This window comes from Phragmites australis, chromosome 14 (genome assembly GCF_958298935.1).
Source record: "Phragmites australis chromosome 14, lpPhrAust1.1, whole genome shotgun sequence".
Taxonomy (NCBI): Eukaryota; Viridiplantae; Streptophyta; class Magnoliopsida; order Poales; family Poaceae; genus Phragmites; species Phragmites australis.
Window position 1 is genome coordinate 11,917,265 of NC_084934.1, and position 17,255 is coordinate 11,934,519.

The window sequence follows — 17,255 nt, forward strand, 5'->3', positions numbered from 1 at the left end:
AAGCCCTCCCCACCTTTCTTCGGGACTGCATATAATGCAATCCTCGGGCGACCAACGATGGTCCAGTTCATGGTCGTCGCTCACTACGCGTACCAGGCGATCAAGATCCCTGGGCCAACACGGCCATCACCATTACCGGCAACGCCAAGACAACCCTACACTACGACAAGAGGAGCCTTGACATGGTCGAGCTAACTCCCGGGTCACAGCCCGAGACCGCCAAGCCCAGCAAACGGCCAGTAAAAGTCCAGGTCATCGCCAGCCCAGACGATCGACTCAAAGCAGTAAGCCTGGATGACACCGACCCGACTCGGACCGTCCAGATTAGGGCCTCACTGGACCCACGAAGGGTACAAATGGTTAGGGGAACATCTCCTATAAAATCTAGTCATTCATGAGCTACCCCGAACGGTGCAAAGCCTCTAGCGACCACTCTCACTACATCTTCACACAAACCCACGACCAGCCCCCCTGGTCACGGGACTTGATTGAACACTCGTCCGAGCAATCCTCTTCATCAGGCACCAACCCTGATGGATAAGGTCGTGGGCAGTGCAGGGGGGGTGTCCCATCCTGTAGCCTTAAAAGCTACGGTGTGAGACTCCACAGGCCGGCGCAGTGTCACACGACAGATAGGATGTTATCAGCCATTCAGTAGAGGCAAGTGTGCGAGAACGTCGCGCCGAGGCAAGTGGACGAGGATGGCGCGCAGAGGCAAGTGGATGAGGACAGCGCGTAGAGGCAAGTGGACGAGGACGGCATGTAGAGACAAGCAGACAGGGACGGTGTAGGGTGCACCATTCCGTCCCATCGCATTAAATGCAGCAGGATAAGGTTCTACAGGCTGCGCAAAGACAGCGCGTGTCTACACAAGTACAATGCTGTCAGAGAAAAGTTACGTGCCCGTGAAAAGACAATGATGTCGCCTAGAGGGGGGGTGAATAGGCGTTTTTACAAAAATTCAACCCTTTCTACCGTTGGCCTAAACTTGCAGCGGAATATAAACTAACGAGTTTTTCACAAGAGAAAAACATAAATATGCTAGGCTCAACTAGTGCACAATCACCCTAAATAAGTGTGGAAATTACAATCCTAAGGTGACAAAAATTACTTAATTCTAGCAAGAGATATGCAATAAAACTTAAATTGAAAAAGGCTGAAAAATACTGTTCATATACCTGAAAACACTGTTCATCCGGATACTCCGGTGTGTACAAGTCCGGAAACTCCGGTAAAGTCCGGATTCTCCGGTTTCTGTACAGAACAGAGCCCGAAGCTGAATAAAATTAATGAGTGGAGAGTTCTAGCTCAAACCAAGTGATGTCGTGTGTTTTCGGAGATGATTCCAAGTAGATCCACGGAGAACCTACACTCAAATACACACGAACAAGTAGATCGAGCAATATACGCAAAGATTTGATCAAGAACTTAAAAGTAAGAAAACAAGAGAGGAGGCGCAAAAATTTGTTTCCCGAAGTTCAGATTCACCACCGTGAATCCTACGTCTCCGTTGAGGAAGCTCCAACGAGCTGGGTCTCTTTCAACCGCTTTCCTCTCCAAGCTCGGTCACACTTGAGCTCGGTTTCCACTAACTTGATCTCTTTCCTTCCGGAGGCGAGATCGACATTCACAAACTTTCTGCGGCTCACCACAAGCACGGGAGCTCACCGGCGACACCTAGCCGGCTAGGAGGCTTCACCTCCAAGAGTAACAAACGCTTCGAGAACTTCTTGTCAAGAACTCAAGTGCTCAAGATTGGATTTGGCTCACTTGCACTCAATCTTCCAATCTCTCAACCCAACTCACTTTTCTTCTCAAATCACACACTAGAATGGAGTGGGAGAGGTTCTTTTGGCTCTAAAAATGTGTTCTTTTCGTGTCCTTCCAGCAGCCCCAAAGGATGGGGTGAGTGGGGTATAAATAGCCCACTCCAAACAACTAGCCATTACTGTTTTTTGTCAGAACTGGCCGGAGTATCCGGTGAACACCGGAGTATCCGGCCCTAAATCCAAATACGGCGTCAGAACGGTCACAGAATGTGTCAGAACTAGCCGTTACGCTCTTTTCTGGACTTTTACCGGAGTATCCGGCCTACACCGGAGTCTCCGGTCGGCACTTAACCCAGAAAACAGCCCCGGAGACTTCCCGGAGTCTCCGGCCACTCCAGGTACCGGAGTATCCGGACTTCACCGGAGTCTCCGGCCTTTCCAGGTACCGGAGTATCCGACCTACACCAGAGTCTCCGGCCACAGCACAGCTGACCTCCGAAAAACGGCGATAACTTTTGATCCCGGAGTCCGATTTCGACGATTTTGGACTCTATGGAAAGCTTATTCAGAGGGCTACACATCACAACTGAATTCATGACCTAAAACACAAAGGATCAAATTAGGAACACTCCAAAACCCATTTTGGACACTTCCCCACTTTCCGCTCCGGACTCTTAACAACAAACTCTCACTTTGGGTTTGGTTGGGAACTCTTGAGCACTGAGACGTGACAATTAGCTCACGTTGCATCCCTCTTAATAGTGCGGCATACCTATACTCAAATTCAAAGATAAAACTCATTTGAACCACTTTGAGCATTTGAAAACTTTCAAGTACCGCTTCTTTTTCTTTCAAACCTTGAGGGTTGCCAACTTCCATATATCCTTCACTCCATCTCTTCTTGATTCTTCATATGATTGATGTGAATCATCCATAGCTTCACATAGCCTCGCACGGTCCATCGGCGCAAAGCCTTCACTCGCTCTTCACCACCGCCTTGGTCCTTCGGCGCCAAGCCATTTGCTTGCCCTTCACCACGGATGGTCCATCGCAGCCGAGTCTTGCTTGCCCTTCACCGTCTTACCATAGAAAACCACTTTGTATTCGACATCTTCTAGGAATTCACTTTTTCATATATGGAGTCCATTCTTGTTCTTCACTCTTGGCATATATGATTTCAATTCAACTTATGCCTTTTTATGGATCCTAACCCCAACTCACTCTCAAGCACAAAGTACATGGGTTAGTCCATAAAACTTAAATGACAACATTTATACCTTAAGTTACTTGATCTCCACAAGTAACTTATTAGCCTTCATGCATATTGTCAATCTTCATATAGAACCTAACCCCACTCATTCTTAAACACGTAGCACACGGGTTAGTCCATAAAACTCTATTGACAAGCATACCTTTAGTTACTTGATCTCCAAAGTAACTTAGCATTCAAGCTTATTGCTAATCTTATTGAGCTTCTTCTTCTTCTTATGAGCATCACTAAAAGCTCATTTATTTAGATGCATATTTCTCCTCCATGCATCACATCCGAGCATCACCTAGAGCTCATTCATCTTGATGTACTTTCAATCTTCCCATTCACATAGAGTTTATGCATGTCTCTTCTCCATGCATCACCTATTGAACAACCTACTAACAATCTCAACAATATTGTTAGTCCATATGTATTGTCATTAATTACCAAAACCACACGTAGGGGCTAGATGCACTTTCAATCTCCCCCATTTTTGTAATTGATGACAATCTCACTAGATGATTATATTTGACAAAATTTAAAGTTCTAAGTATACATATAGTCCGAAGATGAATGTATACAAAGAACAAGTTTTGGAAATACCAAATATCACAAAGATATTTGAGATTGCCAAAACTAGTTTTACTAGCATCAAATACCACAAAGGTTTTGATGTTAGTAAAAACCAACATATGTATATAATAAACTCCCCCACAATCTATGCATGTGTGAATGAATCTCGAATATCATTGCATATATTGTCTATCTCAAATTTTGGATGGAGTTTTCTTTATACATATCAAGCAAGCAAACCTTTCACCTCATTTCTCAAAGGCAAACATTCAAATTCTCCTTTAATTGACATCTTCCCCCAATAAGCAAATTATCATCCATAAGCAAAGCCCTCTTACAAAATATAACATCTAGTCCAAATTCTCCCCCAATTGACATCAATGCCAAAATGGAATCATCGAAACGAATTCTCCCCCAATTGACATCAAATTGGTAAGAATTAAGTAGGACTTGCTAAAAGAGAAATTTTTCCCAAAAATCATTCGAAGCACATTAGCTCTATCCCACAAAAGGAATCATCGAAAGCTAGTGCAAGATCATGTATAGTGTAAACTCCTCATGATATGTGTATTTTCATAATTTGAGTTAAACCAAATACACTTATCCAATTACGAGCTATATGAGGAGAACAAGCTATACAATAGGTCAAAGGGGTTCAAAGAGATGCCAAAAGAGATTTCAAAAGGAAATACCAATTAAAACTTCAAAGATATCAATTAGATACCTACAAGAGATACCAATTGAAAAAGATACCAATTAAAATTTCAAAGGGTATCAATTGAATACTTATAAGAGATATCAATTGAAAATTCAAAGCATACCAATTGAAACAATTGAAAGAGATACCAATTCCAATTGAAACTAATTCAATTGAAGGCAAAACAAGCACAAGTCCGAAATGAATATTCAAAGCACAAGTGCAATGGATTATGCTCTAAGTTGAACATAGCAAAATTGTTGATAATATAACGAATTTCTCGGTTATCACAAAGTGTCAACATCTCATAAGCATATATGTCCAAAAGAGCAATTTAAAGCGGACTACAAACCTCAAGCAAAAGATTTTGCAATTTTCATCAATATTGTATATAGGAGCAACTCAAGCATTTGATATGAAATCTTTTGCATATTTGGGATTGGATGAATCATAAACATGATTATAGAGTTTCCACAAAAATATGCTACTTCAAATTGCTCATATTTGCAATAAAAGAGGTTTTAAGCACTTGAGTAGATATCAATAAATGTGATTAGATAGGTTACGTATGGACGTCCCGCGACCTGCAAGGGCTGGTCACTGGATCACATTATATCGCAAGGAGGCTGGTCACGTAAGTCTCACGATGGTCATGCGAGCCTTGACCTGGTCGCGCGAAGGGCCAGGACTCAGGAAATATCCCCGTAGGTCACCATATCTCTCGTGAGGCCTATTAGGCAGGATGACCCATTACTCAATACTCTGACAAAGATGAATTGGTTTCACTCTCTATTTTTAGACTAAAATATCAAATAAAATAGCTCACTCAAACACTTTTGGTGTATCAATAGCTCTAGCTTCACGAATTTGTAGAGCTAGGTATTGGGAATACCTAGCTCCAAGAATTCTTGAAGTTAGAGCTCTGCCAAATAGACGTTTAAGGCTCAGTTTGGCAGGACTCCAGCTCTCAGCTTCACATCAGATCTTGAATTTGTAGGCTAAAATAAAATAGTTAAAGTCCCATTTTTTAGATTAAAATAAAAATAAAATAACTCACCTACATATTCTTGGTATACTCATAACTTCAGCTCTATGAATTTCTAGAGCTGAAAATAATCAGCTAAAAATATTGAAGCGAAAGCTCTGCCAAACATGTTCCTTTCTTTCTTATACTGCTACATGCTACTTGCAAGCTCATGCTTGAATCAATGAAAACATGCAGGCTCTTTATTCCTGCCGTAGATATAATGTCAGTATTTGGAGTGCATTGTTCGATTAAAGTTGAGAAATTTAGATGGTCTGCCACTTGGGTGTTCTAAATGGCTTTCACTGACCACATATAACAGGGCTGAGCCAGAGGCCCGCTTAACCCCACACGCACGCACAAACGTCACTTGTCAAGCGTCGCTTGTTGAGGTGCCGTTGCCGACCACATAATTGGAAGGTTAGGAGTTTTTGTTGCTTCATTAGGTCGACCCGAGCTAATCTAGGACACCAACCTCCTGGTTCAGCCTTGTGTTTTCTGGGTTTTCTATGCAATGTATGAAGTTCATGGCAAAGAACCCTACAGAAGGATTAGGAGGTTATTGTGTGCTGTCAATGACTTGAGTGGCTATCCTGCCATTTTGTCCCTCCAGGGTTTTTTTACTTGATTAGGTGGCGGCCAAGACAATTGGTTGGTTCACACTTCACAGTATAATAGGATGTGGGCATCGCGGCAACACTAGGCAAGACCATCGAGGAGTAGCCTCACATATGCATCTCACGGTTTGTGCCTCATCCAGCGCCCACTAAGTAAGAAACCACATATAGTAATATAATATAAGTGACAGCGGAATAGAACATATCACTAATACATTATTAGTGATGAGTTTAATAATGATCTATCATTAATATGTTACCCGGACCGAAACCCGACCAAAATCCGTCACTAACGAGGGGCCATTAGTGACAGCGAGAGAAGGACACGTCACTGAAGATAGTAGTGACTAGTGGAGAGGGTACACGTCACTAAATATAGTCTCGGATGGCTCATTGCTAGGGCCACTCATTAGTGACAGGTTATGAGGACACCCGTCATCAATGTCTCACTCATTAGTGATGAGTTTTGATGCGCATTTGCCCGATCTTCTGAAAGTTAATATGATAAGTTGATTGGTGGAGTTTCAACGTTGATGATCTAAATACTCCGAACAGAACAGATTGAGAAACCTCGTAACCACTACACCACTACTTCATGGTTATCAACCGTGCCAGACGCGGTTGACCTCGCCAAGAAAACTTTTCCTGCAAACGAATTGAGAACACAAGCAAGAACATGTAGATGCAATCTGAATATTGCTAATTACCAATGAAGTACTCGAGTTGTGGTTCAACAAACCGATAAACAGTGTAACTGTCTAAAACAAAATAATCTAAGCTAAACTCAAATCTAAACTACGACGGCTACTGTGTATATATAGGAGGGACGTGAGGAGGTCAATATAGGATTGTGCAGCCGCGGAAAGAGGCATGCAAGACCTAAACTATAAGAATATTTGGTCAATCTCATATCCATTGGAAATGGTTCGCCGTAAGCTTTACAGAATATCCAAGATTATCTAAAATGGATTTTGTATGAGAGAGTTATGCTCGTTTTACTGATGTGCTATCTTAGGACTTGATTACAACCACAACCACAGCTTCAACCACAACTAGAGCTTAACTTCGAGTCCGAATAGACTTGTCCTTGAAATACTCCCTCCGATTACAAATGTAAGTCATTTTAGACTTATGCACAAGGATTAAGAAAGTAGATCAAATGACCTTGCTCTTCATTTATTCTGTATTGGAAAAGATAACTCATTAATTTGTGAGAGTAGTAGTATTTATTAAATAAGAGCAAGACGGGAACAAGAAAGAAAAAATGTATAGAAGTTCAAGAATGACTTATATTTAGAGAATAGTTGAAGATGCTAAAACGACCTATATTTGCAATTAGAGGGAGTATTTACCAATGCTTTGGTGGTAAAATTGCACCAAGTACTGAAGCGTCGAACACCAGCGTATTGGTTCTTGGTTCTGGTGTAAAAATACTACGCTGCACTGATTTTGCTGCAGTTCATGAAACAATTCACTTTACTACTGAATGCATGCTCCAACATTTCCTGCATTTGAATTATTTAATCAGTCCGATGCGCTTCATTAATGTCATCTGGATAGTCCATGCACATATTTTTTAAAGAAAGAAACTATTTTTGTCCCTCAACTCTTAATACAGTTTTTCCCTCATCTTTAAAACCATATACAACATTTCCCCAACTCAGATCCAAGACTAGCTCTGTGGATGGTTTTAAGTGATGTAGCAGCCATATCTTTTTTTTTGGGTAGCTATATCAACACTACATTTTTTATTTTTCAAATAGAAGGGAAACAGAGACCCCTTCCAGTGCCAGCATCGAGACTCGAACCCAAATCACCGGTGTGAGAGAGGCTCTAGGAACCAACTCGGCTCAACCCCCTCCTACATCATCACCACATTACCGTCCATCTTGCTCGGACTCAAAATTTCCCATTCCTCTCAGAGATGGCGTGGCTTTCCACATGGCAAGATGAGTTACGTATGTGCCTGCCAATCACTCAAAACTACCCTCAGCAACATTGACATAATCTGCATCGATTTTGAGAGTTAGGAGACAGTATTGTATCCGGCTTCAGAGACCAAGGACAAAATTAAATCGAGAGAAGAATTGAGGGATTAAAAGTAGAGTTTTTCCAAATTTTTGTTGGCTCAGCCACACACAAATAGAGATGTACGTGGGTATCTATTGCTTACGCAACTATTCACTCTAATTCAATAAAAAATGCCACACAACTAACTGAGAAAATGAACTAGCAATTAAATGGAATAGCATTTTTAGTTTAAAAGATTGAGTTTTGGGTCGACCAAAAAATTGAAACTTGCATCCCTATAGACAAACATAATACCATTTTCACATATGACTTGATGCGCCATGGATCAAGTAGTAGAAATGATCAATAGTTCTCATATCACTTGTGCAAATAACGCAACACCTAAATACGGTGTCTACAGTACATGTTATATTTGTCAGTAGATCTCCCCGCAAAAAAAAATATTTGTCAGTAGGTCAATATATGTTTTTGGGTAGTTGCTATATCACATGTGAAAGTACGTGTAAATAGGTGGTCCTAGGATTCGAAACCTTGTGAGCTGAGTTGCACCCCACGCTTGTACCATCCCTACATAAGGCAGTTCCCCAATGGGACCTTCATGTTAATTAAGGAAAACTCAGTTCATTTGCCTCGGTTGGACACATTACTTTAAGATCTTGAAAAAAAAACATGTAGGGCTGACTGAATATCAAATCCTTTTTAAATAGTTGTAGAAACCACTCACAAAAATTTGTTGCGTGCATTTTCAAGCAACAGTTCCTATTTCCTCTTCAGGAAATTACTTCTACAAAATTTCAGCAAATGTTATCTTAAAAAAGTAATTCTAGCAATTACAAAGATGCAAAAATATATTTTGGAAAAAACCAAAAAGGTATAAATGTAAGTAAATAAAAGTTGGGTGTCCTGATTCTGTTTCCATTTTTCAACGTGCAAAAATCGCTAACCAGGCAGCAAAATTCTTCCACGGGCTGGATGGGCCTAAGGGCGTGTGTTTTTTGTTGCATAACCCAGAAAGCTTCACCAAATTTTGTCCATGACCAAAGATGGATTAGTAATGAAATCAGGCTAGAAAATGATATTTGGTTTGTGACCGAGGCAAAGTTGGGGGCACTACCTGAAATTGGTGCTTAGATCATGACCAAGCCAAAAAAATTGCCAATGCTATGAGGATTGTAAACCGGAAGAATTGGCATAATGTGATGAATGATTGTATTAAGCCTGGAGGACGAGTATATAAAGAGCTACTTAGATGTGGAGTGCAAGAAGTCTCCTAGAGATAAGATGGAAATAAGGGATTGTAATTCTAACAATTCCTATCAAATCTTGATATGTCATAATACTCAAATATACTCTAACATCCCTTGCAGTCGCAGCGGTAGCATCGCAAATAGCAAGAACATCACGAACGGTCAGACTGGAGATGAAGCTGAAGGTGGGGAGCCATCAGACTGACATCCTCCTGTGGCCGCAGCAGGAGCATCGGGGACAGTTGTGGTGTTGCAAAAAGCAATGACTTTAGAGGATGATGACAATTTGCACATGCGAGGTGATAGCCCTTTGTGCCGATGTCAAGATAGCTGAGAGTGAGGAGCGTGGTGCAGCCGTGCATGAGGTAGTCACGGTTGAGGTAGCCATAGGAGAAGCCGTGAGGCGCAAAGGTGCATGGTAAGGTGATGATGACACGTTGGGCAGCCATCAAGGGCGACATCGATGTAATTGAGGTTATCAAGGACGAGACGCCACACCAATTTTGCTAGAATTGGTGCATGAAGAAAGGGACCATCACAAGTAGTGTCTAGTGTATGGGTGTATGGAGGGCAACAGTAGAGGGTGAGAGAGTGATGCAACATGACGACTGCCGCTAGAGTGGATGAAAGCTGAGGCGAGGAGAAAACCGTGTATGCATGCATGCAAATAAAAATAGATGGTGACACTGGTGGTATAGCTATGGTGGATGAGGCAAAGAGCACGGGACACAAAATGGATGGACTAAAGAGCGGCCATAAAGTTGACCACGCAATAGCCTAGGAAAAGAACGCCGTGATGGTACGTAAACTAGATGGTAGAGTGGCGATCAAAGAGGATCAACGATATAGGAGGAAGAACCCGAGTAGCTTGATGGTGGTGATGCCATGCCAAGAGAGGCGACCCAACTCTAGCCTAAGTGTCATTGGTGAACTAGATATCGGCAATGGCGACGACCAATGATGCTACGACCCGAGAGGGGCAACATAGCTACAACTCGTGTCGATGCAGCGAAAGAGACCACCAGTGGTGATGCCACGCTTAGGAAGCTGTTGTGGCAGCCAATGGGCATTGACCATGGACAATGATGTTGTGGCCCAAGGGGTGACACAACATCAACCTGAAGTTTGGAGACGTTGCACGTGTACTCGAGGATGATCGTTCCAGGAGGGACCATGTGACGTAGTCGTGCGTTTCTCAACTAATCAGAACAAGGTTCATATTGTACGTGGCAACAGTGGACAATGTCAGACAGATCGAGATTGATGGTAGCATTGTCGAGGATGATCGATCAAGAGGGATGGTGATGATGATGTGAGGGTGGCGCTTTCTAGTTAGAGCTGCCAAACCCTGACAACACACCTAGCCAAAAAAGCCAGGACAACCCCCATTAGGACTGTACAATGGCGTAGAGAGCACCACAAAATGATGTCACGTAGATCAAAGCCACCAAACCCTAGCCGGTAATGAGACCGCCACGGCATGTACTTCCCGTGCCAGATTAGTATTCCTTGTCTTCCCTCTGCACGCGAAAACCCAATGCTCGTGAGACAGTGGAGTTGGTTCTGTTGATCCGAATTTTTGACTGCGGCGCAACCGCCATTTCGATAGATAGTGGTACAATTCTATTTCATGCCTACAATGTCTGTGTTGCCAGTTGATTCACCGTCACAGTTTAACCTACATTACGCTTGGGTATTACCATGCAACCGAACATTACAGGCTATTTCGTAGCACGATAATACTAGTTCAGCTCTCATTTCTTCAGCTAAACAACCACCACAGAAATGTTTGATCGCACTAGTCCCACCACAGACCGCTGGTTTACTCCATTGTCGTGTCAGCTTCTCAAGACAGCTCAGAAATAACCCTCTCGCACTTCTCTTCTAAAATCTTCACGGCTTCTGTGAACAGCACCTCCGGGGGCAGAGCTCCAGTGGACTCGATGGTGACTAGCAAGGGAAAAAAAATAGCCAACATAATGGATTAGGGCATTGCAGTGAAAGTATAGCACAATCGCTTTGGAAGAAGTTTCATAATACAATGATCCAACTATGACGGCACAATAGTAGATACATTTTACTTTCCGTAAAATAATCAGGTTCTTCACTACTTACAGATGAAATGGTCTCTAATACGCCTTAGTTCAATTTGTTCCCCAATCGGTCCCATGACACATTCCCTACAGAGTGTGCATGCCCTTGGCTTTGCAACAACTGCCCTCTTTCCACCTGTGTAAAGAAAACGTGAACTGCAGATCAGAAAACAGCTTGAACTCTGACTTAGAAAACTAAAGCACCAATAGTTTATGCAAGCGACTTCCAAGTCCATGTTACCTTCGTTGCTTTTGATCCCAAACCCTTTAGCCCCTCACCATATTACAGCACAGTTTCTTAATGAAAAAGAAAATATCTGGAAACCTATGTTTCTTCTAATTTTCATGATTATGGTACATGTTTCCTTGGTTCTCTTGTCCAAACTTTAACCAATTTAAACCTCAAAAAACTGGACCAACCTAGGGGAAACTAGGTGGCTTTATATTAAAAAATAGACACCCAAATTCGCGTCGAAGAGGACTCGAACTTGGATGGTCTAGACATACACCCACATCCTCAACCAACTGAGTTAAGCTCAGTTCCACAATTTAAACCTCAACAGACTATGTCCCACACTACCTTCTACAAAAATGATGGTCATTATTCGGTAAGAGTTTCAAAATGATTCAAAACAATCAACTTGCTCCAAGAATCAATGGATAATCTAGCTATAACAATGTGCCAACTGCCACCACAATTAAGGGCTATTTGGTAGAGCTCCCCCTAATCCAAATTCTCTAGGAGAAGTGATTCTATGAAAAAAGTGATTCTGTGACTGAAAGTAATTCTCTAAGGTAAACTTTATGGAGAAAGTGAATAAAGGGAAACTGGTTTTTTCAGCTCCCACCATCTAGTTTATTTTAGGGAATCACTCTGAGAACTGAAAACAGCAAACTGCCATTTGGCAGCCAAACAGGCCCTAACTACTCTGACTGCACTGCTACTTCAGTGACTCAGTTCAGACTATTAAAACAGAAAAGGAAAGAGAAATTACCATTTCCCAGGTCTTCAATGTCAAAAACATTAACTGGGCACTTCATCACAAGCTCTTCCGCATCATCACCTTCAATTTCTTTGAGAAGAACAACCTATAAGATATATGACACAAGCGATGATATGGTTACCCGCCATTTTCTTGCTGGAAATGCCATAGTGAGACAATTTTACCTCAGGGAGCATTCTGTACCAAGCTGTAGCAACTGGAGACCACTTGGCATGAACTTTCCCAACTCCCTTAACAGCATGCGCCTCAAGTTCAATAGCCTATAAAAGAACAGATTAAATTACAAGGTACAATATTTTACAGTTTACAGAGAAAGCACCCCAATGGAAATTAGCACAATACTTTCAAATTAACTGGTCTGGAAGAAAAATTATCTTTACAAAAGTGTACATCTAACATGCACACAAACTCAGGCTTGATGACTTCAAATCACCAAAACAGTTTATTCCTAGGATATGAATTAAGGTAAAGCTACTGGCTGCATACATTAAAACTCTGTAATTTCCATTGGATTGAAGTCTTTTTAACCATGCGGACTGAACAAAGTACCTTAATCCAAACATTGAATCCAGAAGGACAGATGTAGGTACATCTACTCGTATCATAATGATACCAAGGAAACAAGTCACAAAGTTACCTGTCCTGGCCCAAGTCTGGCAATAGTTATATCTTTAAACTTCACGCCAAGAGGCTTTTCTGAGATCTTGTTTTGGCTTTGGCTGAAGGAAGTGAAGGTCTTCTGTTTGTCCCCAGACTGCGCAGGAGATGACATACTTAATTGGCTACCTTCTGGCAACCACTCTAGTTCACCAGATTTCACTGCAGATGCAACAAAGTAGTCAATGCTTACAATGTTACAACACTAGAAAATCTCGAACATCTTTCCAGAGGAATCTGGTTTATGTTGACAAGGAAAGAGATACAACAAAGGAACAAAGAAACAAATCTTCAAATATATCACCGATATAAGTTTTACTTTTAGCAAAGTAATTTCTTAGACGACTAAGTGCATAAGATACGTGACAACTTGAGGCAAGTAAAACCCCTTAACAAGGTAACTAGGAATGAAATATTTAACTTATCACAACAGTACATTTAATTAAAAAAAATATTTAGATGTCAATCAAGCACACTTGAGATTACAAGATAGGGCTCCTAAAGCTTTCCAATTTGAACAATGAGATATTATAACAGTACGGTAGATTGGGAATTTTATTTGGAAAAGCAATGGGCAATTATGTCTCAGAAGAATAAGGTGGAGTACACCATTGAGAAACAAATCCATTCCTGCATGATAAATATTGGAAGGGAAATTTTACATAAAAAAGATCAGTGTGATTACAGGAATCTGTACAGGGCACGACATTGCAGGAAAATAAGGCATACCTGTAATTCGTTGAGAACCCTTTTCACATGAAACATGCAGTTTATACACAATAGTGTTCCTTTCATTTGGGACATCGTTTTCTGTGTGAAAACAGAAAGGAACAATAAGATGGCTATTATTGCAAATGTATGAAGGTGAAGCTAGAGCAATTGAACCTACTTACCTGAGATATAATCAAAAAGCCTTGGATCTGCATCAAGTGGAATAAGCCCTAGTCTATGTGAAAGAACCTCATCTGCGATAACTGAAGTGTTGTCAACCATGAAGATTTTCTCAATTGCCATAGTAGGAACCTATTAATCAAAAAAGGAAGTACAACTTAGGCACTTATTGATTGAGAACTCTGCATATATGAAGTATTAATATACAGAACAAAGTTTTTGGTTATCTGATGGCAACGGTACGTACGAAAACATTCAAATACCTCTGCGATGAGGATTCTCCGGAAAGCATTAGCTATCGATGCATCAACACCAATCATATCGAACTCCATATCATCTTCTGTGAGTCGAATTATCTCGATCTTAAAATCCTTGCAAAATTTCTCTACTGACACGCTATTATCAACCCCCATAGCAGCAAAAGCACCCGAGTATTGGAAACCTTGAGTCTATTAATCATATAAGAGAAAACATAAAAATGTAATATATATATGAGGCTGTGATAGATAGAATCTTCTGCAATTGAATAAAGAAAATTTTGTCCTGCAAAGAATTGATTAAGAAAACAAAACAAAGATTTCAAAGAAATGTTCAATATGTATTCAGAGCAGCAATTTCAACGATGCAATTGGGCATTTCTCGAACAAACAATTGCCAAACAACTAAAATGGACCCTTTCGATTAACATGTCAACAACATCACAGGTAATATTCCATTCAATCAAATAACATTTTCTTTGAAAATTATAACTAGATAAGCAAAAAAGGTTAGAGAACATGTTCAGGCCTTTACAAGAAGCAAGATAGCACACAAACATAATGATGGAAAAGAAAACCGGATATTTTCCATATGACGTGAACTAGCCAATTAGCTACATAACATCAAAGAATATTTGCTTCTCTGTGAAATTAGATTCCTATGTAAGAAATACTTATCAGAATAACTAATTCATGCAGAAAGTCAGTGAATTTATCAAACTGAACAATTCAGCATGGAAACATGCACAAAGCTATACAGGTGATCATAATCAACAAATGCAAAAGCGTGAAAGGAGAGTAGCATATAAATGGATACATGAATGGGGGCATCAGCCTTGCAGACAACACGGGTGCGCTGGAGGTCGAGGTAGTCTGGAAGCTTATTTTCCTGTTGATGGGGCACATCATCCACCTTTTTCGACCCCTTCTTTGTCATCCTTCCTAAGTTTTGCTGCCACTTTGTTCACTCTTTTACTGCTGTTATGACCTGTTCCCAATAGAAGAAGCAGCAAGAGTGAGCGTAAGTGCAAAGAAATTACAGTTTCAGGACATGGAGCAACTGCTTCGATATATGTTGCTTTGGTGCCAAGCATAGGTTGGCTGTCCCTATACCTAGGGTGAACAATAAGCAGCTTATACTTTTTAATTTATTTCTTCTACTTATCATCTCTAACGATGTAACATGAGCATACAACAAACCTGCAAACATTTTCTTTTTCACACTGCATCATTATGGTGTATCAGATGAAATGAAAAACCAACCAAAGTAAATAACAAAAAAGAGGGAATTTCATAGTAATGTCGATCAAAGCTCTATGCAACTTCCTTGAAAATTGACCAGTGGTCATACTCTGGTACTCCAATTTTCCTCACACCAAGAACCATTCTTACAAGCTATACCAACACTAACTATGAACAGGCCCAGTGAACAATAGATACCAACATTGCATGAAAAGCAACCAAAGTAAAATAATTATGTGCTACAGTAACAGGAGTAGTAATTTGGAGCTCAGTTCACGCCCATCCATGAAAGAACAACACGATAGGCACCATGAAGCACACTAATAATTAATTTTCCCTTGCACGGTTGCACCCCTGCTCGGAAACTCATGTGAACCAGAACCGAGCACCAGAAAAGAAAAAGAGGAGGAGAGCAGACAACCTCACCGCGCCGAGCAGAGGGGAGCAGGACACCACTGGGCACGGAATGCACCACCGCAGCCTACGCACAGGGAGGGTTTTGGGTATAGATGGCAATGGATCGGGTCAGGGGTGGATGGAGCAGAAACCTGCCCACCACGAAACCCAAAAAGCAAATCAAAACCGAATGGTTAACAGGCGGAATTCTGCACCCGAACCCACACCCGCACCCGTTGGGTGACCGCCGGGACTCGGGCAGCCGTCCGGTCTGACCATGGCAGCACAAAAAAACGCCTCAACAAAACCATCTCGATGAGTATATCAAGAAATTTTCAGACTTAGCAATGCATCTGAACAACACAAACACCAAATAGGCTTAACCAAAACACATTTCAGTCAACATCCTAAGGATGCACCAACCTAAATTGTCTAAATTAAAAGCCTGATTACTCCTATAGATCCCTATTCGTGCCCTCGTCTGTCTGAATACGGCTAAGATGGATTTTCCATACAATGTGCATGAAGTCAACCCTCCAAGCTCGATTTTTGTTGCCTAATTCCGCTACAAAATTAGGGGATATGATGCTAGGGTTCAGGAGCCGATGAGTCGAATAGGAATGGAAGCAGAAGGATGGGTAACTCACCTCCTTGGACGTCTCTCCGCGAGTCTAGCGCACCGTTGTTGCTTCCGGCGTCAAGGTAAGGCTTCCTGTCAACCTCGGCCGCGGAGGCGACAGCGTCTTTCTCCGCGGGCGCGAGGGCGAGCTCCGGCAGCGCCGCGGCCTTGTCCTTAGCGAACGGGAGGTAGGCGCGCGCCGAACACTCCTTGGGCGCGGCCTCGCCTGGCCCGCGGCGTCGAGCGCGCCGAGCGTGTCAATCGGCAGCGGCCAGAGGGTGCTCCGAGCACTCCTTGGGCGCGACCTCGCCGGTCGCCTTGGCCTCGGGTGCGGCGGCCGCCACTAAAGGAACAGCCGAACAGAGCAAGTGGAGAGCGTGATTTAGGGATTTCAGAGATTATATATGTGGTTCAGGGTCATTGGGCTATTGGGCCGCGAACGTTAAGTTGCGCCAGACGTGTTTTTTACCGGGACGGGTGAACCCACGACACCCGTGGGCGAAAACGAAGACCCGCGTTTGATCCGTGCTTCATCGGGTACCCGACCTTGTGTATCTATGGGCAAATAATGAGATCCGAATCTAGGCCCGTAAGTGTAGCACATGCAGGTATCCGTACCCATGGGTTAAATTAAAATCCATAGAATTTAGTTCATTTTTGTCCCTCAACTATGTTATCCTTTCGATTTTTGTTCCTCAACTTCAAAATCAGAAATCTTACATCTCTGATCTATCAAAACTATTTATAACTCATCTCGGGGTACTATGGATGGTTGTTTTGCACACGTGGCCAGGCTGACTAGGCGCTGACTCAGCATCCCTCCTCCTCCCTCTCACCCTCTCTCTCGGTCAATGCACATAAAATAGAGCAGCACAGCGCGCGCCAC

General features: G+C 42.1%; 1 protein-coding gene across 2 annotated transcripts; it reads right to left on the bottom strand.

Annotated features, from left to right (window-relative positions):
* Positions 1-10,767: 10,767 nt before the first annotated feature.
* On the bottom strand, positions 10,768-16,746 carry LOC133890831 (uncharacterized). Of its 2 annotated transcripts, XM_062331415.1 has the most exons (11): positions 16,398-16,746; positions 15,776-15,902; positions 14,930-15,100; positions 14,119-14,304; positions 13,858-13,987; positions 13,694-13,774; positions 12,945-13,126; positions 12,472-12,567; positions 12,299-12,392; positions 11,326-11,439; positions 10,768-11,160 (listed from the first exon to the last, which is right to left on the bottom strand). In XM_062331415.1, exons 3-11 carry the CDS (start codon positions 15,047-15,049, stop codon positions 11,057-11,059), a joined length of 1,107 nt encoding a protein of 368 aa, XP_062187399.1. In that variant the 5' UTR covers positions 15,050-15,100; positions 15,776-15,902; positions 16,398-16,746; the 3' UTR covers positions 10,768-11,056. The 2 variants fall into 2 exon arrangements, with proteins under 2 accessions (XP_062187399.1, XP_062187398.1); XM_062331414.1 differs by lacking the exon at positions 15,776-15,902.
* Between the last annotated feature and the right edge of the window lie 509 nt (positions 16,747-17,255).

Bases quoted from the DNA above. Each gene is read 5' to 3' on its own strand.
- LOC133890831 (XM_062331414.1), bottom strand. From the start codon at position 15,049: ATGACAAAGAAGGGGTCGAAAAAGGTGGATGATGTGCCCCATCAACAG. The intron at 14,305-14,929 runs GTATCCATTTAT...TATGATTAATAG, and splicing joins AGGCTGATGCCCCCATTCAT to ACTCAAGGTTTCCAATACTC. The intron at 13,775-13,857 runs GTAAGTAGGTTC...GTTTTCACACAG, and splicing joins GCTTTTTGATTATATCTCAG to AAAACGATGTCCCAAATGAA.